At 41.0% G+C, this 24,934-nt stretch overlaps 3 protein-coding genes and 1 non-coding gene across 5 annotated transcripts in view; 3 read left to right on the forward strand and 1 right to left on the reverse strand.

The window, feature by feature from the left end:
• ppp1r14bb (protein phosphatase 1, regulatory (inhibitor) subunit 14Bb) overlaps window positions 1-24,934 on the forward strand; it is a 244,621-nt gene that overhangs the window by 17,538 nt on the left and 202,149 nt on the right. The window contains exons 2-4 of the mRNA XM_053342932.1: window positions 5,821-5,904; window positions 6,015-6,047; window positions 6,148-6,684. Of these exons, the coding sequence (XP_053198907.1) occupies window positions 5,821-5,904; window positions 6,015-6,047; window positions 6,148-6,216 (186 nt within the window). The 3' untranslated portion in view covers window positions 6,217-6,684. The remainder of the gene's footprint in view (window positions 1-5,820; window positions 5,905-6,014; window positions 6,048-6,147; window positions 6,685-24,934) is intronic.
• On the forward strand, window positions 10,373-13,751 carry brms1 (BRMS1 transcriptional repressor and anoikis regulator). The gene is made up of 10 exons (XM_053342926.1): window positions 10,373-10,475; window positions 11,571-11,801; window positions 11,919-12,009; window positions 12,089-12,216; window positions 12,390-12,469; window positions 12,555-12,651; window positions 12,761-12,850; window positions 13,244-13,308; window positions 13,420-13,459; window positions 13,544-13,751. The coding sequence occupies exons 2-10, from the start codon at window positions 11,573-11,575 to the stop codon at window positions 13,549-13,551; spliced, it is 828 nt and encodes a 275-aa protein (XP_053198901.1). The 5' UTR covers window positions 10,373-10,475; window positions 11,571-11,572; the 3' UTR covers window positions 13,552-13,751.
• Window positions 19,444-24,317, reverse strand: tmem179ba (transmembrane protein 179Ba). Of its 2 annotated transcripts, XR_008323886.1 has the most exons (6): window positions 24,207-24,317; window positions 22,641-22,837; window positions 21,868-22,005; window positions 21,069-21,147; window positions 20,419-20,698; window positions 19,444-20,314 (listed from the first exon to the last, which is right to left on the reverse strand). XR_008323886.1 is itself a non-coding variant. In XM_053342927.1 (5 exons), exons 1-5 carry the CDS (start codon window positions 24,303-24,305, stop codon window positions 20,498-20,500), a joined length of 714 nt encoding a protein of 237 aa, XP_053198902.1. In that variant the 5' UTR covers window positions 24,306-24,317; the 3' UTR covers window positions 19,444-20,497. The 2 variants fall into 2 exon arrangements, 1 of the variants encoding a protein (XP_053198902.1); XM_053342927.1 differs by having other exon boundaries at window positions 19,444-20,698.
• trnas-gcu (transfer RNA serine (anticodon GCU)) lies at window positions 20,194-20,275 on the forward strand. The gene has a single exon. It is a non-coding gene; the product is annotated as a tRNA-Ser (tRNA).

The following is a 24,934-nucleotide window of genomic DNA, read 5'->3' on the forward strand; positions in this document are numbered from 1 at the left end:
CAGGAAATCTGTGCAAGCAACAATACATCTGAGTGCAATCATACAGTTTAAGCAGAAGCAGAGTGTGAGTGCGAGAGGCAGGGTTTGAGGGAAAAAAACAACAAAATCTGAACATGAAATCAATAAATCGCAATAAAACGCTCTCAAATTGAAAGACAGCACTCTTGAGTGAAGATAAGGAGAAAAAAAAGGCCTCTATATGAATTGACCTATTACAGACGCACAGAGGCTAATTCATGAGAGCAGCGCACGGTGTTAATGCCAGCCAGAGAGGAAGGGCATCAAAGGAGACATAAAGATAAAAAGAGAGAAAGAGGGGGGGAGAGCAAGACAGGAAGCAGGTTCAAGCCCAGTATTTTTCCACTGTTTCTGGATCTCTAGTGTGTGTGTGTGTATGTGTGTGTATTGGTATAATTTAATCAGATGACAGCAGACCAAATAAGAAGATCAGTCACAAGGGTCTCATGGATTGCTACCTCAAGATGTCTTGCAGGCAACTTTTCAGCTTTTAACTTTACATTCTTTTAGGAGATTTACCAGCTTTAAGTCCAAAAAAGTCATACTATACAGAAACATGTTTTCCATTTCATATTGTCTGCCATCATACAATATGTGCATGTGAATTTTTCCTAACCATAACATTTGATATATGTGGAAAAAGTCTAATAAATGAAGGAGTTATTATTTTTATGCTGGGTGTTCTTAGCTCCAGATCTGTTGCATATCCTTCCATGCTCAATCAATCACTGTTTATATAATACACCAGGCTGTGCATGCATATGATATGGGAGTCTGAAGGTGAGCTAATCAGCTTCTCTGCGAGTCTCTGTGAGCTGCAGCTACTTGTAAAGCCCCTCCTGTGAATCCTTACCCAAATATAATTATGCAAATCTTTGCAGAAGCATATTTCAGCCTTTAGCCGCCGCCACCATCTTGGACTTGGAACGCTGCAGAAATTTGTGTTTTTTATAAGTGTACGAAAGGTTGGAAGTTGAACCTCTTCTTAGTAGTGCTGAATGATTCATGCCTGTCCTTTTTTGATTTGGATCATTAGACAAAAATGATTGAAGCACACTCCAGTTTTCAGCATTAAAATCTTCATCTTTTTTAATGCAAATAGAAAATTTTACCAGCTCACTTTGGTTTAAGACTATAATACCAGCACTTTTCTTTTTTGTAGTGTTAGTGATGTAGAGCTGTCAAACTAGTGTGTGTGTGTGTGTGAGTGTGAGTGTGTGTGTGTTCATGTTCATATTTGGACAGTATGTTCTTTTAGCTGTGGGAACCGAAACGCACATAACAGTAAAACAATGTCAGCTATGCCTATGCTCACATCAGCCATGGATGATTGTGTGTCTGTGAGCGTTTACACATATTTCGTACCTGTGACACCGAGCCAAGACAACCAACCCCGGGGTAATAGTTTTAATGGAGTACACACTTAACTGCATACACACACACACATCTATATATATACACTCAGCAAAAAAACACTTGGCTGCTTGGACTGGCCCCAATACAGAGAGTCCCTGTGCAGATTGGACAAAGGCAAATCATGTCGGTGTATCAGTTTGAAATTTATCCCATTCAACCTGGTTTTCATCTTTATAGCCAGTTTATCTCCACACAGCATGTAAAGGAGTCTGACATATTCTGCTCTGATGGATGCATGAAGACTCCCAGGCGAGTCAAAACAAACACAGGGAAATTGGAGGGAATGGCGACATTGTTTAGAGCCACGCGGCCTACTTTTCCTACTTCTTCCTCCTTCCTCCATCCTGTATGCTCCAGCCATTCGCTTCCCTCTTGTCTCCAACTTCCTCCATCCCCCTCTTTCTCCCTATATCCCACCCTGGTTTCAAAACATTGTTTTTGTCTTTTATAGAACGAGCGGCCCTCCTGATGTCTCGACTATTTTTATCCCATTTGTTGCTGAGGCAGTAGGAAAGCAGAAGCGGCGGCAATTTAAATGTCCATTTTGAACCCGGTTGACCCGTAGCAGTAGATAAAACGAAGCGGTATTACTCACTGCTTTCACTCCGAAAGTCTTTCCCAGATCCTATCAAAAGAATCAGTTATGTGGTGTGTTATCACTAAATGACATGCTGTGTGTAATCCTCGTAGGTGGCCTCAGTGACCTACTTACACATCTACACTGGAACACGAAGCTTCCCCGCACTGATCAGCCATCGGCTCGCATCCACGTTATTACACTCGGATGTGGAGCCTTATTGTCGTTTCATTAACCATGTATCCAAAATAATCCTGTCAGCATTTGACTCATGACTGTTGGGAATTTCTCCGATTTTCCGCTCTTTTTATATCTGCATACTTCATCTTTCGCTGCGATTAGGCTGTAACTGCATTATGCGTGTCTCAGCTGTTTATAGACGCAGCAGAAGTAAATCTCAGTTGCGGAGTCAGGCCTGTTAGGATACTGTAAGATGAAGTCGGGGGATAAAATAGATCCTGTCGACACATGATTAAGCTTTTCCAGCAAATCTGCTCAGAGATCAAACTTCTTCATAGAAACCTCTGACTTTGCTTCATCGCTTTTCTTTTTTTTTTTTTTTGTCATCAGATTCAGAAATGTTTACAGAAGCCATGATAGGCCTTTTTGTTGCAATAGGAGGGTGCTGACCTACTTGAGTGTGTGTGTGTACAGTATGTGTGTAGCTTCTGCTTTTCCAGTGAGCTAGCTGTATCTGGCATTCGATCGGTCCAAGCCTGCAGCCGCTACACAGCCCCCAGTGAGAGAAATAGTACTAGGAGCTACACACACACACACACACACACACACACACACACACACACAGTACACACAAATCTGCTCTCATACTGTCACATCTCATTCTGCTGTACTCTGCAGGCAGCCTCCAGACAGACAGCGTGTCTGTCTCAGCCTCAGTGTGGTGGTGTTGTGAATCATATTTGCAAGTTTGTCAGGAAGAGTTTAATTCAATTTTGAAAGCACAATAGAATAGGTTGATATGCAGCCAGTCAGAGCTGTGTGATATGATTGATATACTGCATGATGATAGAAAGATGTCTCAGAAAGATGTCACAAATCTCACAAATCACAGTATTTGGTGTGTCTGTCCTCATTTTGTGCAGATTATATTAAAACTCTTTTAATTTAGGGCTTGTTCCTCACATAGTTGTTATCACACTTACAGTAATGTAACAAGTATAGTTGTTACCATCTCTTCAGACTTCATCTGGTTCAGTGTTTCTCCCCCTCTCTGAACTACATGAGACCAAAATCAATCACAGTTTGCCTCAAGTCAGATCTGCCTTCCTTTTTACCTCCAGACCACTTTAACTTGTTCCACACTACACTGCATTGTTTACACACCTACAGAGTGTGCCAAAACCTCAAAACCATCTTCTTTAGTCCACATCACATCTGCAGCCAACAGAAACCCCCCTCCAGACTCCAGACTAGATCAGCCAGTCAGTCTGCAGGATTGTTTTGGAAATCCTCCCTCGTGATTCCTCGCTTTCTTTGTGTCTCCTCTCCGTGGCCTGTCTTCCGGCCTTTTTCAACATCCCTCCCTCCCCTCTTCTCTCCCTCTTTCTCTCTCCCCCCCCCCCCTCCTCACCCTCTCTCTCTTGGGCAGCTTCTCTCAGCTGCTCCCTCTTCTCGATATGCTGTTTAACCTCTTCCCTTCCTTCCTCCCGGCGTTCCCTTCCCCCCTTCGCAAATTTAACAAATCATAGTAATAGTAATCATAGTAAGCCAATATTAACACTTTTTACTATATTTACCAGCTGTTAATGTGGTAAAGTTACCTTAGAGTTAGCTGAGTCAGACATATGAAATAGGAATAAAATGCTTCAGTACAGGACCTGAAGTGTAACAAATAAAAAAAATAAATAAAGTGCATTTAAGAAATCCAATATGTTGTCTTTTGTTAGCACCCTGCAGCCAAATTCATTGAGAAGGGGGATTTAAAAGACAAAAATCTTTCTTCATTAACCCATGTGACTGAGTAGAAGTCATGATAAAGAAAAGTCTGCTTTATACAACGTCTTTGTCTTCTTGTCCTTTCTTTCCGGCATTTTTCTTCGTTTTTTTTTGTTACAGTGTGTAGTAGCACATGGAGCCCACATGTCTTTGTGTCAGACTTCTCAGGCTGTGTGTTTGTGTGTGTGTGTCTCTGCAGTGTAAGCATGTGTGTGTGTGTTTTGAGTGGATGGTGTATGAACTGCTTTAATTTTGCTGTTCAGTAAAAATACAGCTTAAGTGTGTGTGTGTGTGTGTATTTGTGTGGTATGTGTACTTTTTCTACCACTGCTGGTTAAATGTTGTACTCTCATCTCGTGTGTGTGTGTGTGCCAGTTTTTTGTCTGCGTTGCTACTTACAGTATGTCTCCTTTTTTCTATGTGTGTGTGTGTGTGTAGTGTGTGTGCGTTACTCTGCTGACAGCAAGTCTGTCTGTCACCTTCAGTCTCTATCTCGCACATACAGGCTGTCCTGCTCAGAATTAAATCCTTATACCCCGCCCTTTACACTCACACACTCACACACACGTCATCTAGCTCAGACTTATTAATGCACATTTCTATAATTCTTTAATCCACATGTGTGTGAGGTGTGTGTGTAACGGCAAGCATCTCTGTGGTGGTGAGGAGTTTTCACATTTGAGAAACGTAGCGTTCATCTAATGTGACACACACAGCATGCTGTGCCTGTGTGTGTGTGTGTGTGTGTGTGTGTGTGTGTGTGCGCGTGTGTGTGTTGGAGTAGGGGGCAGTTGGGCAGGTGCAGAGACAGCTGGTGTGGGCAACTCAAACCAAGGGGGAGGTCGAGAGCGAGAGAGAGATTCCTGGAGAATGACATGAATATAGGGTAGCAATTGAGCTGCAAAAGAGGGGAAACGAGTGATTGTGTGTGTGTGTGTGTGTGTGTGTGTTGTCGTCCTCGCCAGCGGTGAATTGCTTTGGTTGCACGCACACACTGAGCCAGTGTGTGTGAGCGAGACAGATGGAGAAACAGAGAAAGAGAGGGAGGACTATTAAACAGCTTTTTATAGAGCGATGGCTTAATCGAAGAAGAGAAAGAATTGATTGGATGAAGAGAGAGACGGCCTGGCGAGAAGGAAAGAAGGAGACAAAGACGAACTTGCAGCGAACCGAGTTTACAGTTCTATTTATTTAATAGGCTATATATCTCTACGCCAGAGGCAACTGCACCCGTACATTTTCACAGTATGGGTCAACTTCATCAGTGCATACATGTGTGTTTTACATGTTACATTACACACACACACATACAGTTACTTTCAGCATATGCCCCTGCTCTTCTCTTCTTTGTTTAATTTTAAGATCTCACCCCCTCACCATACAAATCCCATTTATTTTGGTTATGTCCTGTTTGATTTAAACTTTCATGTGAAGCTGCTTTGTGTTGCAAACTCTGGTGGGTTATAAAAAGTCACAAAGCTTTCACGTAAACAAATAAATCTTGTATTTAAGTAGATATTTCTTTTCCTGGAAAAATCTAATTTGCTTTTGATCAAATTTCCACATTGATGAAAGCATGTGCTTTGCCGGCCGCTCTTTGTCTCTCCTCTCTTTTTCTGTCTCGTACAACACGTGGGGCGATGGACGGACGCCGCCCTCTAGTGTCCAGAGGTTCAACAGTCACTGTACCGCATCATGCAGAATGAGACAGAAATGACTGTGCTGATCTATTTCCAGTCAACAACCACAAAGCATAAACACAGGCACTAAGAATAGAAAGGATGAGGATTTCTTTCCATGTGCACATGAAAGACTAATGTGTATGTGTGTGTATGTGTGTGTGTGTGTTATAGGAGGAGGCCATTCCTGAGCTGGAGATAGACGTGGATGAACTGCTGGATATGCCCAGTGACGTTGAGCGGGCAGCCAGGGTCAAGGTATGTAATAAAGATAAAGCTACACAGACACGTTTCCAGAAGCTTACACAGCACCGAGCAGCATTTAATCTCACCTTCTTTTTTTCCTTTTTTTTTCTTTTGTTTTACAGGAGTTGCTGGTTGACTGTTTCAAACCTACTGAGGTAAGAAATCTTCCTTTCTTCTTCCCCCTCCCCTGATTATCTAACGCCCACATGTATGAAGTATGGATTCACGTGTTTTGTCCCTCCTGTCTCCCCATAGGACTTTGTCTCAGAGCTGCTCAACAAGATCCGAGGGATGCAGAAGCTCTCCACGCCTCAGAAGAAATGATGGCGTCCATCCTCCTCATCCCTGATGTCCTCCCTCCTCCTCCTCCTCTTCCTCCTCCTCCTCTTCGGCCCTCACCTCTCATCTTCCTGCCATTTCCCATCCTTTTGTTTTAGTTTTTTTTCCATCTGCTCCTTCCTCTGTTGGGCCCTCTGCTCTTTCCTTTACACCCCTCTATTTTCATCTCTTGTTGCCTGGATACAGCCCCATAAATGTTCCTTTCTTAAACTACTAGGAAAGAAGAAGAAGTTTTAAAAAATATACGTTATCACCGGGTGAAATCAACAACATGCGATTCATCTCAAACCCAGGCACACTCTCTCCTTCCATCTCTGCCTCTCCTTCACTCTTTGTTTGGCTTCACTCCTCTTCCTCATCCAGCTCTTCTTCCTCCCACCCTCCTCGCACCAACCCTCCATCTGTCTCTGCCCTCCAACACGAAGGAGAAGGAGAGGAGCTGAAATCAGTCCCGTAATTACTGAGAGCAGAGAGGCCAAGAGTGGGAAGAGGAACAAGAGAACGAGCCCGCGACAGCCAAGAAAAAAAAGAGCGGAGGGGTGAACGCTGAAAGAGGAGGAAGAAGCAGCAGCCAATCAGCTCGAAGCACTGTTTAGGTCTCTACCAATAAGATTTGTCATTTCTATGTAAGGGGTCTAAAGTTTGTAAATGATCCAGCTACCACCCATTGTTCTGCTGATTTCTGGTTCTGTTTGAGGGAATGGGGATATTCACTTGACTTTTTTTTAATCACTATTATTATTAGTAGTAACTTTCAGATTTTGGAGGGGGGGGGGGTCTGTACCATCTTTACTAATTCCTCCCCCCACCATTTAATCAGAGGCATTTGCTACAGTGGTGCATTTTAAAGGTTCTTTCGTATGCGTGTGTGCATCTTGTTGAAAAATCTGCACTATGTCATTTTGGGAAGAAAGTCTGAACCTCTGACCACAAAGAATAATGTATGTTATATCTTTAGTGCAACACGACTGTCTCCAAGAGGAAAATCTGATCCCTGGAAATGGTGCTTGAACCTAAAAAAAGAGTCACTGGTTGGCTGTGGTGGTCGTACGCTCCAACTCATTTTAGACAGAAAACACTGATCTTCCTTTGAGTAGAAGTAGGTCCTCTTAGGTCGGATGATGTGCTTGAAAATAAGTTGGGTTTTTTTTGTTTTCTTCTCCTCAGATGTGTAGTGCAGTGGTTTAAGAGAGGCTCCGTAGAAGCCACTGCTGTCCGGCCTGCACATACATGTGTACGTCTGTGTGTTGCTAAATGCTACGTGTGTGTGTTGCTACATAATGTACAGCAACATTCATAATAGGAGTGTTTCTTATGGCCTGTATATTCTGCTGTTCTGTACGAGAAAGAAGATTTTTAGTATAGGACTGGTTCCTGTTGTTTAGGGTTGATTTTTTTTTTTTTTTTTTTTTTTTTTCCTGGATGCGTTTTGTCACACACTCTCTTGACAGTCCGACAGGGGGACCCAAAACAAAGCTGCCTTGTTTGTGTTTTTTTTTTTTTTTTTAAATCATCCCCCTCTCTTTGTCTCTTTCTCACTGTTTTTCTTTTATTTCATCCAGCACATTCTTTAGTGTTTGGCAGAGGTCAGTTCAGAGTGGTCACATGTACATGGAAACTCTGTGTTGGTGTGGAGACTTTGAAGCGTCCTCTGCCCGTCACGTCAGTAAAACCCACCAATGAGATGGCTGAGTGGGCGGGATAGAAGGAGGGAGGCCACTGTTTCAAACTGAAGCTGATGAAATGCATTCATCCTTCTTTTCTCTCCTTTCTTTCTTTCTTTCTTTCTCTCCCTCTCACACACAGAAGGCGGAGGAAACGGAAACACGTTAGCAAACACAGCTGCCTCTCACACAAACGTGCACATATCACACACACGGACACACACACACACACATCAGGCGCTGACAGAAAGAGAAAGGGGGACAGGTCCATAGCTGTCACAAGATGTGTGTGTTTCTCCGCTACAGCTGCCAATCATCTCTAAGAATAAGTCATCTGTTCCTTATCCTGAGCCAATCAGATTAGAGACCAGAGCTCATCGGCCTATAGGAGAAGCCGTAACGTTTGCTGTGATTCCTGTGACCAATTGTGAACACCTGCAGTGACAGGAGAGCGTCACCGTCTGTCTCTCTCTTTCTGTCTCCACACCAACAGACACACACACATACACACACACACACACACACCCAAACTGGCCCATTTTTATCGTGCTGCTCTGTCAGTTCTCCCTGGCATCCCCCTCTCTCCTCCTCCCATCCATTTCCATCCTTCTATCCCTCCACTCTTCCTCCATCCTTTCTTCAGTTTTTCCTTTTTTAAAAACAGATGTTGCCTTAGGTATTATTTATGTTACACAAACCAAATAAAGACATTCATTTTTAAAAAAGGTAACGCAGACTGTTTAAAAACATGCGTTACTGAGCAGAACTGCGGCATGTGATCTGTCGCTCCTTTTTTTTTTTTTTTTTTTTGTCTTTGGAAAACAATGAGATTCTGTTGTTTTTGGGGTTTTGTTTTTTAGAAGTGAGTGTTTAATACTTAGGCCTTGATACAGTGATTTTGTTTAGATAAACAATGTTCTTTACATTTACCATTTGAATACTGGTCTGTTTTTATTGTGATCATGACACTTCTTGATGCCAGGCCTTGGATTAACATGTAGTTGAACAAAAAATCCATTCAGATACATTTTGATGCGATTGCTTTTGCCTTTCTTGTGGGGTTTCCAGATCAGCTGTCTGTGTTGTTTTGGAAACATTTTGATGGGTCGGGATTGTACCAGGCAAACTCAATCAGTAGCTGAATTTGAGTGGATTTTCATTTCTAAAATCCAGGTTTGGATTATACCTTATTAGACTGTTATTGAGAAGTCTGTTTTTTTACTGTTGGGGAAAATTGCAAAAAAATATATATACTGATTATTCTCATTGAGGCTAAATACAAGAGCTAAACATGCGGATTGGAGGAGTGGTGGTGTTTTTTGGACAATGATTAGATCAAACCAACAAACAAATGTAGCAATATCAACAACAGGTCTTGTTTTTGCCCAATTTTGTTACACTTTTATGCAACTTTAATAAAAACATGTAAAATGGACATTTCTCTTTAGTTATTGTGGTTGTTCATTCACTGCTTCAAAAAACTTAAATAGACCTCTATAGATAATTATGCAGCTCTTTATTAGATTATTATTATCTGTAAATACAGAATGTATATTTAAATAAATTAGTGTATGATTTATTAATTTGACATTTGACAAACATTTTTATCAGTCTTTACACAGCTGTTTCATAGCAGGTAAAGCACATGTAATTACTAATGCAAACAATGACAGTGTGCATGCCAATTACCAGCAGCATACACTATAATATCAGGATCCTGAAACTGGTGTAACTACATGGAATGCATCCATTATTAATAATATTCATCCAACCTGTGGGTTTCCTGCTATGACATGTCAAAATGTCTGCCATTAAAAAGGCTCATTGTTCAAGTAATATGAGTCGCATCATTAGCACTGGCATGGCTGTCCTGCGTTACTTTGGCGCCACTCTGTGGTTAATTACAGTATGACAACTGGATGTACACACGCTTTGGGAAGAGTGTAGTACAAATTAAAACATTTGCACACTTCAGGTTCACCTCTGTTGCATCCACAGTACATTGACATGGATATTAGGATGTAATCACTATCAAAATAAAACATCTTTCTTGCTCTCTTTGCTTTTGGAATAATAGGTCATGTGAGTTTGATCCACAGTCAGCAATGAAACACTTCCAAACATTTTTGTGATGACTCATGTTTCCAAAATGATAAGCCTTTAATCATAGGATCTATTGTTGGTCAGATATAATATAATACAATACAATGTAATATAATATAATATAATACAATACAATACAATGTGTGCTATAGTATAGTATAGTATATAATAATAATACTATAGCTTTGAATACAGAGGGATCCGCGGTTTTTGCTAGAAGTCCGCCCTGTACCGAAGGCTTCTGGGAACACTGTAGAATGTGATTGGATGGCTGAACCTCCTTCTGCATTGTGATTGGTCAGAGCACGTTTGGGCTCGGCGCTCATTGGCTGAGTTCACGGATCGTAGAGTCCGGCAAAGTGTCGAACTGGAGACAGAAGTGAAAAGGAAGTACTTTTTAAAAGAATAATGGAAATCTAACAAGTATCTGATATATAGGTGATACGTTCCAGAGTTACAGGCCGACAGCGGGAGCAGGTGAGACTGTGCGCAGAGTTATATGTTAGTAATGAGTAACGGTTGGACTTAATCCGGGAACATGAAGGATGAAAGCTACTCCGGCGACCATTCAACATGTTTTTACATTCAAATACTAATAATGTTCTTTTTTTAATAAGACACTAAATACATTTAGACATCATATCTGTCAGTACAATACCCAACAGCTCATAGGTCAGCAGCCGTCTCTCGTTAGCTTAGTGTTGCACTTGACTTCACTTTTGGGTTTATTTGGCGTTAAATTGTTCTAGAAAATGTGAACAACAAGTCTGAGTGTCATTGCTTTGCGTTAATGTCAAAGTGGACTGACAGTGTAACAGGTTTCAGACTCAGTTCTGGACTTTATTCTGGTTTTAATACCTCCGTTTACCATTTTAATCCAGGACATCGCGGAAGCTTCTGGTGGTCAAGCTAGGCTGGTTTGTAATGATACTTCCGGTAATGAAAATAGTATGACGCCGGAGTACTGGATAAAGTTTATTTACATTCTTCATGTATATATTTTATAAAACGTGGCCAAGGCAGTTTAATGTCATTTATTCTGCTCTATGTTTACTTTTTGCATTCAGTTGAAATATTACGCTTTCCGGTTTTGTTCTTGGTGTTTGTAGCTTGACAGAGGTACGGAAGCCGCACCGGAGCCGTGTTATCACTGTTTTTTACCTTTAAACATAAAAACACAGGCAGAATGCCACAATGAATGTAATATAAAATGGTAAATAAAATCCACTGAATAATAATAAATCACAATGATATGTGGTGTGCTTTTTTTAGGCTAATCACTTTTCTTTTACTACTTATTTTCTTCCTCTGCTAAGTGATGAAATCAGACTCTTTTTTTAATCTGTAGCATATTAATTGCATATGCAGATTTCTTATTGTTTATAAGTTGGATAGACTCAAAATAATTTCTACATTCAATCCTAAAAATTAAGTCAATCAGAATTTTATATCTGAGTTCAAAAGTGAATGCATATCATTTTGCAAATTGGTTGTAGGTTCTCGAATATGTAGTCTTTAAGTAGATCTGTGGATTTAATCAGACAAAATGTGTTTCTGTGTGTTTCCAACCAGCCATGCCCGCCCAACCTCCTGTGAGGGAGCCGGAGGAGGAGATGGAGGCGGAAGGAGAGTCTCAACTCCCTGAGGCCAACGGAGTGCTGGAGGAGCCCAGAGAGAATGAAGGAGAAAGAAGCAGAGGCGGAGGAGAGGAGACCATGGAGGAGAGTATGGAGGAAAGGGAGAGTGACTCGGAGGAGAGTGATGAGGAGGAAGAAGAAGAGGAGGAGGAAGAGGAGAGTTCAGGTAAAAATCTAAGTATGCTGATAAACAGTTACATGATTGTATGTAAAGAAACATGGAGAAATAAATAAAGATACTAACTACTGCTAACTGTTCTTTATCTGACTGCCTGCTGTGAAGAGATGGATGATGAGGACTGTGAGCGGAGGAGAGGAGAGTGTCTGGATGAGATGCTGGATCTGGAAAAACAATTTCAAGAGCTGAAAGAGAAGTAAGTTGAAACAGGAGGAGTACGCTGTGTTTTAAAACAATCATGGTTCTGTAAAGCTGATTTCAGCGTGGGCTTGCAGGTTGTTTCGAGAGCGACTGAACCAGGTGAAAGTGAAGCTGGATGAGGTGCTGACAGGAAAAGCTGGAGAATACAGAGAACCTTTGGCTGCACTACAGAATAGCATGCAGATACGAACACAAGTGGCTGGTAAGTAGAACACACTTTAAGGAAAGAAGGAATATGATTTTGTTGAATTTTGAGCATCTTAAGAATTTAGCTGTTTAGTGATATTTTCAGGCAGAGTTTGCTAATATAATTCTGAAAGTAACCAAGGACACAAAAATCTAATTATATCCACTGTGTCGTCTCTCTGTCCACAGGAGTGTACCGAGAGCTTTGTCTGCAGGTCATCCAGCACAAGCATGATTGTGAAGTACAAGGAGCGAAGCAACACCTGGAGGTAACAAACACACAAACATTGTATTACATTATATATGCACAGTGTTGGTGAGCAAAATGACTACAAAACTGTACATGTGTTACAGAGTGAGCGGACTTTGCTGCTGGATGCCATGAGGTCAGAACTGCTGGAGAAGATAAGAAGACTGGAGGAGGACAGACAGAATATAGACCTAACCTCTGGTACACACACCAAATCCTTCCTTTGTCTTTATAGTCTGTTATCAGACTAAATCAATTCTAAACAGTTCTAAATAAATGATATGATTAATGCTATATCTTCTCATCCCAGAGTGGAGCGATGAGATTAGGGGCAAGAAGTGTAAAAGAAAGAACCTGCTGGGTCGGTCGGACAGGAAAAAGAAAGTAGCTTTGGTCTCAGGTAAAATCTCATCATCTTCCTTTTTATCTTCCTCCACATTTAAACTGTTTTTATATGTTGTAAATTTCTGCCACACGGGGTTGAGCATAGCTCAGCGGGTAGCGCTCCCACCCCATGTGTTGAGGCTACAGTCCTCGTTGCAGGTGACCCCGGTTCGAATCCCGAGCCGAGCGGTCTTATCCTGCGTGTCATTCCCCCCTCTCTCTGCCTCCTGTTTCCTGTCTATCTTCACTGTCCTGTACATTAAAGGCAAAAAAAGCCCGAAAAAATATACTTTAAAAAAAAAAAAAAAAAAAAAAAATTCTGCCACACATCTCACATTTTATTGACTGGTAAAATGGAATTTGCTGCTATCAGATGTACAGATAGTTTAATAACAGTGTCTCTGTGCAGGGCCTTTCATCGTCTACATGCTGAGAGACATCGACATTCTTGAAGACTGGACTGCTATCAAGAAGGTAAATCAGTAGCTACGTTTCTGTTCCAGTTCAATTATAATATTTTTATTTGTTTTAATCTTCTTTTTTTTTAAATTGTCACAGTGATGTTGTTATTTGTGTGCTTTTCAGGCAAAATCAGCACTGTCACCACTAAAAAAGAAAGTTGAAAGTAAGTCTGCCTGCACGCTCGCACGTACAAACACAACCAGACTGAAGATTTTGTCTGTAACTCATCTTCACTTCTATCTTTCAGAGCGGTGATATCAGGAGCGTCTTGTTGAAGACTTGTGGCTAAAAAAACCAAACACACACATTCCCAGCTGACAACAGCCGCTGTTTGACCAACTACCCTACTGCTTGTTTGTTATCTATTGCTATTTAAAAAAAAGTTCTTAATATGAAAACCATGTATTTATAGAATGATTTATAACGGTTAATTAAAATTTTAATCTTTTATGACACAAGAAGTTTCCGTGTCTGCTTTTCTTTCGTCTATTGGAATGTGAAACAGAAAGAGCACACATTCTCTTGCTGCTGTTTTCTTTCTGCTTTACTTCATGTTTACTCTTACTTGTGCTTCATGGCCATGAATCAGCTTCTGGTTCAAGCTCACAATATCAAGTTTTCTTTAATGATGAATAAACAGCTCTGCTACTGTTGGTAAAGGTAGTTAGCTCATTCAGAAGCTTACAGAAAAATGGGAAAGTTTGAATTATTGCTGCAAAATTGCACATTGAGAAATATTACTGCTATGTTTACTAAAGATGTTGGAACTGATAATGGGACTGTTCTTATTAATTATCAGCTAACTATGCTTATTAAGAATTTTTAAATAACAAGGCCTAAAAGAAAAATCACTTGTTTTGGTACCTTTTAATAGTACATAAATAATAAGCACTACTATGTAAGGAAATGTCACTAATGAAGGTGTTTCCTTCCCAGCAGAGGGAGACACTGCAGCAGACGCTTCAGACTTCGCCATGTTGGTTAGTTTGCGCAGTGGTTACGTCCGTTACCATGACAATGTGCGTCCATGAACTTCAGGGGTGGAGCCCCAGAAGGAGCACGAAGGGGGAGGGGGGGTGTTTTGGTTTTCACTCAAATGTCAACAACTTTTCTCCTTGTTTTCCCCCCACATCGCTTACTATACCTTTAACCTTTATGTCAGTCTTGCTGAGTCCTAAATCCAGTGTATTTAAAACACAGTCATTGTTTCTCATCAACCCACACATCTCTTAACAGTCTGCACACTGTAATTACACCTACACTACAGCAGGTCATTTTCTGAATGGTGTTCATATGTGAAAACAGCATCCACACCAGTGTTCAGGTCATTTTGTAACAATATTTACATATATTAAAAACATTAGAAAACAGTTGCTAAATCTCTTCTTTGTCCTACTTCAGTTGGCAAACAGTTTCCAAAATCTGGTACAGGCAGTCTGGTTACTTTACTTACGTGGTCATTTTTTTGTCAGTTATGGTGTAACATTGTGCTCCCCAGCTGAGATTAACGGAACGCTACCACAAAAGAATTTTAAAAAGAAGTCCCAACAGGGTGAGAGACACGAGCAGTCACATTTTCTAGAACTTATTTAGTACAGAAAACAAGGGTGAACAGATGCTGAACCTCCATCACAGCTTACACACTGATTTTCTGAGCTCTGGGCAGAACGTGTGTCTCTTTACAGCTCCTCACTGACTCAAACTCTTCAGGCACATGTGGGGAAGCAGTCTGTTTTTTCTCCAGCGTGTGCAGGGAGGATCCTGAGTGGAGCGTCTCTCACATGGCTCACAGTTGTACAGTTTCTCTCCTGTGTGAACTCTCTTGAGACGCCTGTTCTTACTAAAGCTTTTCCAGCAGAGCTTGCATTGGTATGATTTCTCCCTGGTTTGCATCTGCCAATGCACTGATGAAATCTCTCTTTAGAGGCTAATTTTCAGATGTTGTAGCAAGTAGAATGTTTTTATCACACAAGTTGCATTGGTTTGGTTTCCCTCCTGCAGCAGGAGAGGTAGCTGACTGGTAGGGTTTGTCCCTGTGTGGATGCACTGAGGCACTTAAAGTACTGTGCTGAAACTCTTGCCACAAGTGGTTTCAGAGAAAGGGTTTCCCCCTCTGTGTGGACATGCTGGTCTGTCCTCGGGTGCTGATCTCAGCTAAAAGTCTCCCTACAATGCTCACACTAGTCCTGCTTCACTGTGTGAGCAGGATGATGTTTCTCTATTAAGTTGACAGTATAACCACCAGCAGAGGAGAGAAAGAGAGAGGACAACATTAGAGCATCTTCTGATGACTGGAGACACATTTTCTATAAACCAAATAGACAAATTTTAAAAAATGCAAGAAAATAAATAATTATTAATCCTGGCAGAGGGTGAAAAAAACTATACAATAGCTTTCAACTGAAGCATATAAATTTAAGTGGAAGTTTTTATACTGTTATTGTCAAGAAGTCTCCATCCAGAATTCACATGATCACATCTAGGACATGGAGGATAACACATGCGCACCTGTCAGGAAGGGAACCTCCCACCTCAGGTGCATCACTTCACCTTGATGAGAGGCTGCAAATATATACAGACACTAAATGGCTTTAACTTGTCATAGGAGTCCAGTTTCCATTTATAATTAGTCCCTTCTTTCCTGACATGTAATCCATTCTCTTTGCATTTTGTGAACATTCACCCCTATCTTCATGGAGTTGTCTCCAGTTGTCTAGATGTTTTTGTAATTGTTCATGAATGAAAGTAATTGCCTGATTCAAACTGGTGTCTCCCCTGTGCCGAAACAGACCACAAGATTTCAAAATTCGTTTTAAATGATGGTTTGCAAGCAAAGCAGTAATGTCTTTTTAATGAAGTCCAGGTTTAACATACAACTCAGCTAACTCCTGTACTGCAATTTCCACACAGCAGAAGCAGAAATGCACTGGGTGGTCTCCTCTGTGTGCCAGAAGTAATAGGCCTACCTTGTTGTGAGCACATGAATGTTTCTGGTGATTATGTGAAACTTTCTTGAGAGCAAGCGAAAGTCACTGGTGCTCTCACTCATTTTTTATCCCCTCGCATGTGCCCTTAGGGGTTCCCAAGGTGCTGGTGTATTTTTATAATGTATTGACGTGTACTAAAGGGTTTTTTTTCATCTGTTTTCATCCACTTTGGTGCCTGGTGTTGGTTTGTCCACCCTTTACATTAGGATCAAAGCAATATTTGTCTCTTGAAAATCACTTCCTCCCTTCTCAACAGGCACCTGTGAAAAAGAGGAAGCACCCCTGTTTTCTTTATGAATATATTATTTGAATACAGCCACGGTTTTATCATTCAGAATGGTATTTAAATGAATCACATATACTCTGCCACTTCCACTCAGTTACACTCAACCTAGAAGGCAAGAAAAATATTTGATAGTGGTCTCAGTGAAAGACAGAGGTGAAAATGATGGCAGAGAGCATGTAAAACTATAACATCCTCACACTGACAGAGTCCCAGCTGTTATATTTGCTGTATGTCTGTGTTGTTGTCTCTCTGCTTTTCTGTCTCTCTTCCAGATGTGTTGTCGAATGAGACGATACTTCCTGACATCTGACAGATAGATAAAGTGAAAGTGTCAATGAAGAGGTGACATGTATACACAGTGAATTGCAAGAGACATAAGCAGACAAGAGGTCATTTTGGATTTGAATGTGTTTATTTGACATAAAAAGTGAGAGAGAGGACAGGGATCAGATGCTTGTGTTCACATGTGTATCTGTTTCACATGGCAACAAGAGGAACAGGAAAGATCTGTAAATGTGGATAAAGTGCTTTTCTCTTCCGTGTTTTTATTCCCTTGCTTGCTTTCCCCCTTCTCTCAACACCCTGACAACACACACACACACAGTTTTGTACTTTCTGCCATCTGTGTGACTTCAGGAAAGTCATTTCCAGCTAAATGTTAAGGTACATTTTTCTATCTTCCTAAACATCAACTTTCAAGTAGCATTTTTAAGATGGTGATGGGTTCTTTTACTCTTACTCTTGACCCTCTTCTCCATCACTCCAACACCTCTTCCCTCGTTCCTCCCACTCCTTTATCTCCTCCTCACTTTCCCTCTCTCTTCTGGGTACCAATCAGTCTCAATGGGAGCCTGCGTAACAGTTCATGACATGTGTAGGATGCTGCTCCACTTCTTTCTCACACCTTGGCCCCTTCTGTTCATCTTCCTTTTTCATTTCCTCACAGCTGCTTACTTAGTTTACGCGCTTGCCTCTCCCGGGCTTCGAAGGCGGCTTTGGTGTCCAACAGCTCATCCAGTTGCCGGCGGATGCGGGCCATGTCCAGCTGGGTGGACTCGCACTGCTCCCTCAGGGCGGACGACTCCACCCTCAGCTGTGTGGCGGCCAGGGAGAGCTGCTCGCTGCGTTCACGGCACTGCGTCTGCATCCTCTTAGCATCAGTCAAGAGGGACTCCACACTCACTGCCACTGACTCAAACTGGTCTTGAGACATGATCTGGACAGAGACAGAGAGGTCGATGGAATTGGATGAGACGAAATGATTTGGCTTGAGCACACTTAAGCAAACAGATGCTTGAAAATAAAGCCACCTAACATGTGTTTGTCCAGTGTAAAAGGCTTTCTATGATTTAAAATTGAAATTTAAGGACTCTTTTATGGTTTTATTGCTGCCTGATTTGGCAGTAAACTAGAGCTCTCTTGCCAAAAACACAGATAAAGTAAATCAATAGCAGACATCCAGCACAGATCAACAGGTTTAAAACAGAACATTTGGTCTGTGGAGAGTGAAGTAGCTTAAAGAGGCTTATCATGGCTTAGCTCAGTCTACAGTGCCCATTGCTCTTCTCTGTGGTTCACTTTTATCCCCATCATACCAGTAGTATCTCTATATCTGATGCATTTTTTTCCAATCTCTACTCTGCTTTTTTTTTTTGTCTCCCAGACTCATTTATATCTACACAGGTTGTTTTTTAAAATATAATCAGTAGTCAAGTAATCACCAGCCAAGCAAGATGTGAGATAGTCTTACCTCAGATTCCAGAGTCAAATATATCACAAGCTTTGTGGTAGATTTCAGACAGTCCTCTGTGCTCTCCAGAGTGTTCTCTCCTCTTTGTTGTCCTTTACAGCTTTCCTGTGTTCATAAAAAAAAGCACACAGTAACTCAAGGTAACAAATTCTACTGCAGGTACAGAAGCAGTTGAATTGGCTCTTGCAAGTTGACTTACAGGACCAGTGAAGTTTTTCCTCTAAAATCCTTTATTCCGTTTCCTTCTTCCTAGTCCCGTCACTCCTTCCTTACTCTCGTCAGTGAACGGTATCTTTTACCTCAGGGCGCAAGCAAGGTCACTTAATCCACAGAGATTAGACAGTTTAGGAAAGACAGTCATGTTGTAATGGCAGAGGTAAGCTCATTCCTTCTATTTTGATCTGCTGGAGACTTGCTGGTATATCATTCAGTGAGGCTTCATTCCTCTTAGCATAATTATTTTTTTTAAAAGCTGATTTTCTTGGGGTGAATGTATTGTATCTGGTGGGCAAGTGATGCATCCACATTTTAGGTTGTGTGGTTATGCCTTAATACAGCATCAGTGCACAGATTGGCTTGAAATGTCTTAATGTCTTAAATAGTGTGTTTTGTATAATAACAATAATGTGGGGTACATTTATTTTTTGGCTGATGTAAACTGGCCTATAATTATATTTAAATTAATATCATGCAGAATTTAAAGACTGCCAGAAGTTTTACTCAACATGAAGGATCAAACATTAAGCTGAAGGACCAAAGCTTGACAGTGCAGGACACTGACTCAATCAGTTCTTACATAACCTCATATGCACAATAATAAGATTATAGAGCGTCACACAGCATACAGGCTTCACCTTCGTAATCATAGGTTAAACAACAGTGGACTGACATGACAAAATACTGTATGTAACACATGAAACAAGCACTTACACTACATCATGAATGTCCAATACAAGCAACAGTCTTCACTTGAACCAGCAGAGGGAGACACAGTTCATCATATCTATTACTGTCTCCATTTCCTCCAAGAGATATTAGCAATAAAAAAAATTGGGTCATTGTGTTTAAACTCTTTGGTTTATTGTTTTAAAAAGCAGCACACCATGTGCTCAGTAGCAATACAACAAACAGCCTTGTGGTTGAGATCTTGACATTTACCCATTTGAAGTTCATTCACTCATGATGCACGACTGCACGACACAGATGTTTTAACATTAATAAGCATGTCTGAGTGAACCTGGAATGATTTGTAATATGATGTAACATAATGGATGTAACGTATGTAATGTGCATTATTCCTGTTGTTTCAGCCTGTAGTGAATGTCTCTTCAAGCAGTAGTTTATTTCACATTTGCCTGAGCCTCAATGTCAAATGAATCATAAATAAAGAATAAAGACAATATACAGCAACAAAACTGGAGTAAAAACTCACAATATCACTTTTCAGAAGCTTTTTTTTTTTTTTTTTACTTTACGCCGTTTAGTTTTGACATTTTACAATAATGACGTTAATTTGAAAAATGGGTGCAAATGTGTTTTACATATATGAAACACTCATTGTAATTTGCCAGTAACATCAAAAATACAAAATTTGAGCACACTGATGAAATATAAAATGAATGCCTCCAATTAATATGTTAATATGTTGGTTATGTAAACATACTCAGAAACAGAAACATTGGGAATGGACAAATACACACAAATTCTGTGTGCTTCAGTAGTCAGACATGTGAATTGGCTTTGGTTAGTTAGTGAGATGTGGGAAACGGGTAAATTGACATGTTGACAGATAAATCTTTGAGATATGTAGTCATTCTGCGTCAGTCTGACACAGCTTCTGCACAGTTTGTGTTTTTTTGGCTGCTGTTGCATGTGACGAGGTGGCCGAGTGGTTAAGGCGATGGACTGCTAATCCATTGTGCTCTGCACGCGTGGGTTCGAATCCCATCCTCGTCGAGGGGAAATGCTTCTATTGTATCTAGGGGCCGAAATACCCTAAAACAAACAAAGTCAATCCCGAATTACTGTGATTGCTGATTTCAGAAAATGTGTAAATATACACTGGAATATCAGAACTACAGCATATTGTGTGTATTTACCCTTTTTCCACATCTACTCCCACATTATCATTTTGTGTTACTGTATGTGTGTTTGTAAGTTCCTCTGTAACACCCCTCCTCACTGTGGTCTTGCAGGACGGTTGAAAAATGGCTCCGTCTCTGCAGCTGTCACTCCCGGATCACCGAAGAGCCCTCCAGCTGGCCCGCCGTAGTCTCCGTGCCCTCCTACCAACAGCTTCGACCCTGAACTCTGACGCCTCTGAATGACCACCAGAACCCCGATGATGAGCCAGAAGAAGAAGTTGACCCACACGGCCGTCTGCCAGGAAGTCAGCAAGTAGAAGACACATGAAACACATCGAGGACCTCTCATGTGTGAAACTACATGTGTGAACAGTTAGTGATGGACACACTAACTGTATAATAGCTGTATATGGAACCAGCTGTTCCATATACAGCTGGTTGGAGGCTTATAGCGCTTTACAGCAGCTGCCACCATATGAGCAAACTCTTTGAAGCACTAATACTTCTTTAAAGGTAGTTAACTTAACTGTAACAGTTGTGTATTGCACTTAATTTAGTTTGTAACTAATTAGGTCTAAGATACATATATGGGTATTTCTGCTTGAGCTAGATCCAAGGGAGACCTTTGTTTTTTGTTAAAGAAAAAAAAAGAATGAAATACTGACCTCTGCTTTGTGTAGGCTGTTGTAGAACCTTCCACCTTTAAGTGGACTGACCCATTTTCTAGTCTGGGCATCCTCACATCTCAAGAGACAGAAATAGATTTGCATGTTAAGACAGTTGACAGAAAACAGATAATTATGTTTCATGTCCTGTTGGTGCTAACAGTAGCTAGCAAGATATATTTTAGCTGCCAAAAATCCTTTAAAAATCATTATAAAATATTAAACATATTCACTAAGTTTCACAATTTATACAGTAAGTACTCCATGGGTCTTAATGGTCATTGAGTGTGCAGCAGATTTCTCAGAAGATGAACCATGACAAGCAACAGTTAATATAAATAACATCAAAGTCAGTAGAGCTTCAAACAAGCAAATACAGTTAATAAATGCAGAACTGATGCTGGTGTTTTCCCTCTCTCTCGGGTTTTGAATACCAGTATAATATTATTATTATTTAGGTTGAAACTTGTAAATGAAGATGTAAATGAAAAGATTTGTGTGGTTTTTCAGTTGTTTGCAGACTGCACAGTGCTGATAACAGTTTAAAGAAGGAAGGGAGATGTTGAAAGAAGTCATGAGACCAGTATAACATGATTACAGGCCCAAATAAGTGACATGCACTAAATCTGCTTAGAAAGTGAAGCTTTTTTATTGACAGTGCTTTTGACGGGGTAATTATCTTTCATAGTGATAAATGAGAAATGGCTTAAATGTCATTTTCGTTTTCCTTTGTTGGTTATTTTTGGGAAGTGATTGTGATGTGCTGATGTGTGAGTATAGGTGCGTGTGTCCGTGTCACCTGGTAATGTTGGGAACGGTCTGTATGACCGAAGTGCAGAGCGAATCGCGTCCAATCTTCAGCATGCACCCCGTGATGAGCAGGAAGAACAGGAAGACTCCACACACGGCAACGATCAGGTTCATCCACATGCGCTCCCTGTGGAGAGAAAGCCAGGTTAGAATAAACAGTAAGAGCGTGAGAACGACTGTTACACGCTGAGCTTTTATGAAGTAAGGGGAAAAAAAGGTATAAAAAGCATGTTATTTCAACCTCTGACTTTTGGAGGAAATGACGTCAAACTACTGCAGGTAACAGTTTTATGGTTGGTAGTTTGGCCAGTTTTGGCATTGCTCTGTCTGGAAAGCTTTTCTCTTCATCTGCATTTGTAATAAAATCCTATCACACATCTCTGTGTTGGCTTTTCCAGGCCGGCAGAGATGTGTAATCCCTCTAGTCTGTTCTGGGTCTGCCCCGGGGTCTCCTACCTATTTTCGATCCAAAAAACAACGCCTCACATACTGACATTTGATACATCCCGGTTGGATATTTAAATTCGGATGGCTATGAGCTGTATAAAATTGGCTTCATGATGGCTGACTAATAGTCAAGTTCAAGCATAAGATGATTATAAAATCATAAAAGGAGAACAGGCCGTCTGTGTTAGCAGCTACATTTTGTTGCCAAACTCAAACCTTTGTCAGCCAGCACATAAAAACACAGATGGTGATATGTGGCTGGCTAAAGAAGATTAAAAGTCAATGGTTTCAGATGACAAACAAAACAGCCGTCACCTTCTGATGTCCCCGTCGATGCAGAATGTGTACATCCAGTAGAGAGACAGGGAGAAACACACCACTGCCACCATGACGGATATAGCTGACACAAAGTAACACAGAGACGAGGAGCTGGATGACTGCACTCCAATGGTGCTCGCTGTTGCATTGTAGCTGACGAGTCCATACAGCATGCACAGACCTCCAAAATTACCCTGAAAGAGACAGAAAGAAAGAGAAATGACTAAAGATAGGACATTTGTGATGTGAGGTGCTTCCTGTTGTGTCGTTTCAATTTTGTTAAACTGTTTCAATCACTTTCCTTTTTAAAAAATATTATTTGAACGGCAACAACAAAAACAGAAAACACACACTCTTTGTTATGTTAGGACAGTGCATTGACTTCCATTCATTGTGGACAGCCTAACCACATCACATCTTATCCCTAACCTCAGACTAGACATTTTGCCTCAGTGGGACTGGTCTTTGTTCCCCATGAGGTCTGTGTTTGTATTGGAAACGTCCCCTGGGGGTAACAAACAAACACACACACACACACACACACACACACACACACACACACACACACACACACACATACACAAATTCATGTTTGCATCCATTCAGAGGACATTATTTACCTACATTCATTTCCTGGAGACTTTCCACATAATATCCTAACCGTTTACCTGACCTCAATATAACCCTTAAATTACCCTGCCTAACTCTTCACCTAAAAATTAATGCCGAATCCCTACCTGGTGCACGTGCACACACACATACGCGCGCGCACACACACACACACACACACACACACACACACACACAGTAGCAGCAGCATCTGACTTTCATAAAGAGGCGGGCAGAATAATTGGGCACGAGGACCACTAGGTCACATGCGCAGTATCCAACACATGACTCTGTTATTACATGCACGCGCACGCACGCACATCCATAAGCACGCACTTTCACTCGTTCACACATTCCCCGATTAATTAAAAAGAGAAAGTTGTACATAAAGGGATTTGAAGCCGCAAGATGAACGTTATTTTTCCACACTGTCTTTGTGTCAAAGCGTAAAATGAGTGCAGTTAATGACATGAAGAGGAAGGGGATCAGCAGTGACCACACAGCTCCCTGTAATGTTCCTTTAAGGCTCCTATGGGCTGTATAGTGGCTGGTAGAGGTGAAGTGCTACTGTGTGATACACTACATTGTAACGTATATCCAAAAAACAAAGATAAAGACAAAGAAATGCACATGTAGACTCATAACACTATTCTTTACAGGAAATCATTAGAAAGTGAAAGCGCAACATCCATATGCTACTGCATGAAATCAATTATTTGAAGTGTGTCAAAGTGTATAAAAGCCGCAAAAATATGAGTTAAAACAGTAAAAATGACTATGACTACTATAAATCTCACTTCAAGGTATTTCACACAAACTTAGGAGAAGCCTTTTCCACTTCTTTTACGGATGCACGCACTAAAAAAAAGTGAGTCTACCCGGAAGAGGATGGAGATTACAGAATCTTATAATTCAAACTGGTGTGATCGTGAGTGAGTTTGTGAGTAAAGTCACCTGGACAATTGTGAGGGACGCGGCGGTAACGATCCCACAGACGAAACAGCTGGCATACAGACCCAGCTCCACCAGCAGCAGCCCCGTCAGCGCCATCATCCAGCAGCCCGGTCCCCGCCTGCGCGTAAAGGTGGTCACAGTGAGAAACAAGGCTTCCGCTAGGCTGTTTCGCAATCTGAAGAGCCCATTCGCTGCGATGTTAATTGGGTTGGAGTTTACTTAAGAGTGATTGAAGAATACTTTATAGACGAGTGGCAGGTGCAGCTGGATAAATGGATACAATCACTAATAGAGAAAGTTTTTCCACTGGGTAAAAAAGAATTACGCAGTGGAAAAACAAAGTAGCTATCATTTTTAGGAAAGAAAACTCTGAATTCTAAATTCTCATATATTGAAAAAAAACTTTAAGGCCCAGTTAGACAAAACCATTATGATCCACACAAACAATCAACTCACCTGCCTCTCCTTTACGCAATGTGACAAATGCCACGCTGAGATTGAGAAGGTGAAAATGTTTGATTTCCGGCTGTTTCTGCAGGTCTTCACTCAGTTCTCAGTCATAGTCCAGCAGTGTCTCTCTCCAGTTTTAAGAATCGACACTGCTTTTCTTGAGCTCCACCACCAGATATGCGCGCACGCTTATAGACGCGTAAAATGGTTTATTTGTCACACTGACGGGTGGATACACTGAAACACTGGATGCCATACAGACCGATTTTCTTCGGGTC

Source organism: Scomber japonicus, chromosome 22 (genome assembly GCF_027409825.1).
Source record: "Scomber japonicus isolate fScoJap1 chromosome 22, fScoJap1.pri, whole genome shotgun sequence".
Lineage (NCBI taxonomy): Eukaryota > Metazoa > Chordata > Actinopteri > Scombriformes > Scombridae > Scomber > Scomber japonicus.

Coding starts and splice junctions, on each gene's coding strand:
- brms1 (XM_053342926.1), top strand. CDS start 11,573: ATGCCCGCCCAACCTCCTGTGAGGGAGCCGGAGGAGGAGATGGAGGCG. Junction 11,802..11,918: donor GGAGGAAGAGGAGAGTTCAG/GTAAAAATCTAA, acceptor CCTGCTGTGAAG/AGATGGATGATGAGGACTGT. Junction 13,309..13,419: donor ACTGGACTGCTATCAAGAAG/GTAAATCAGTAG, acceptor TGTGCTTTTCAG/GCAAAATCAGCACTGTCACC.
- tmem179ba (XM_053342927.1), bottom strand. CDS start 24,305: ATGATGGCGCTGACGGGGCTGCTGCTGGTGGAGCTGGGTCTGTATGCC. Junction 22,838..24,206: donor CGTCCCTCACAATTGTCCAG/GTGACTTTACTC, acceptor TGTCTCTTTCAG/GGTAATTTTGGAGGTCTGTG. Junction 20,699..21,068: donor ACAGCCTACACAAAGCAGAG/GTCAGTATTTCA, acceptor ACTTCCTGGCAG/ACGGCCGTGTGGGTCAACTT.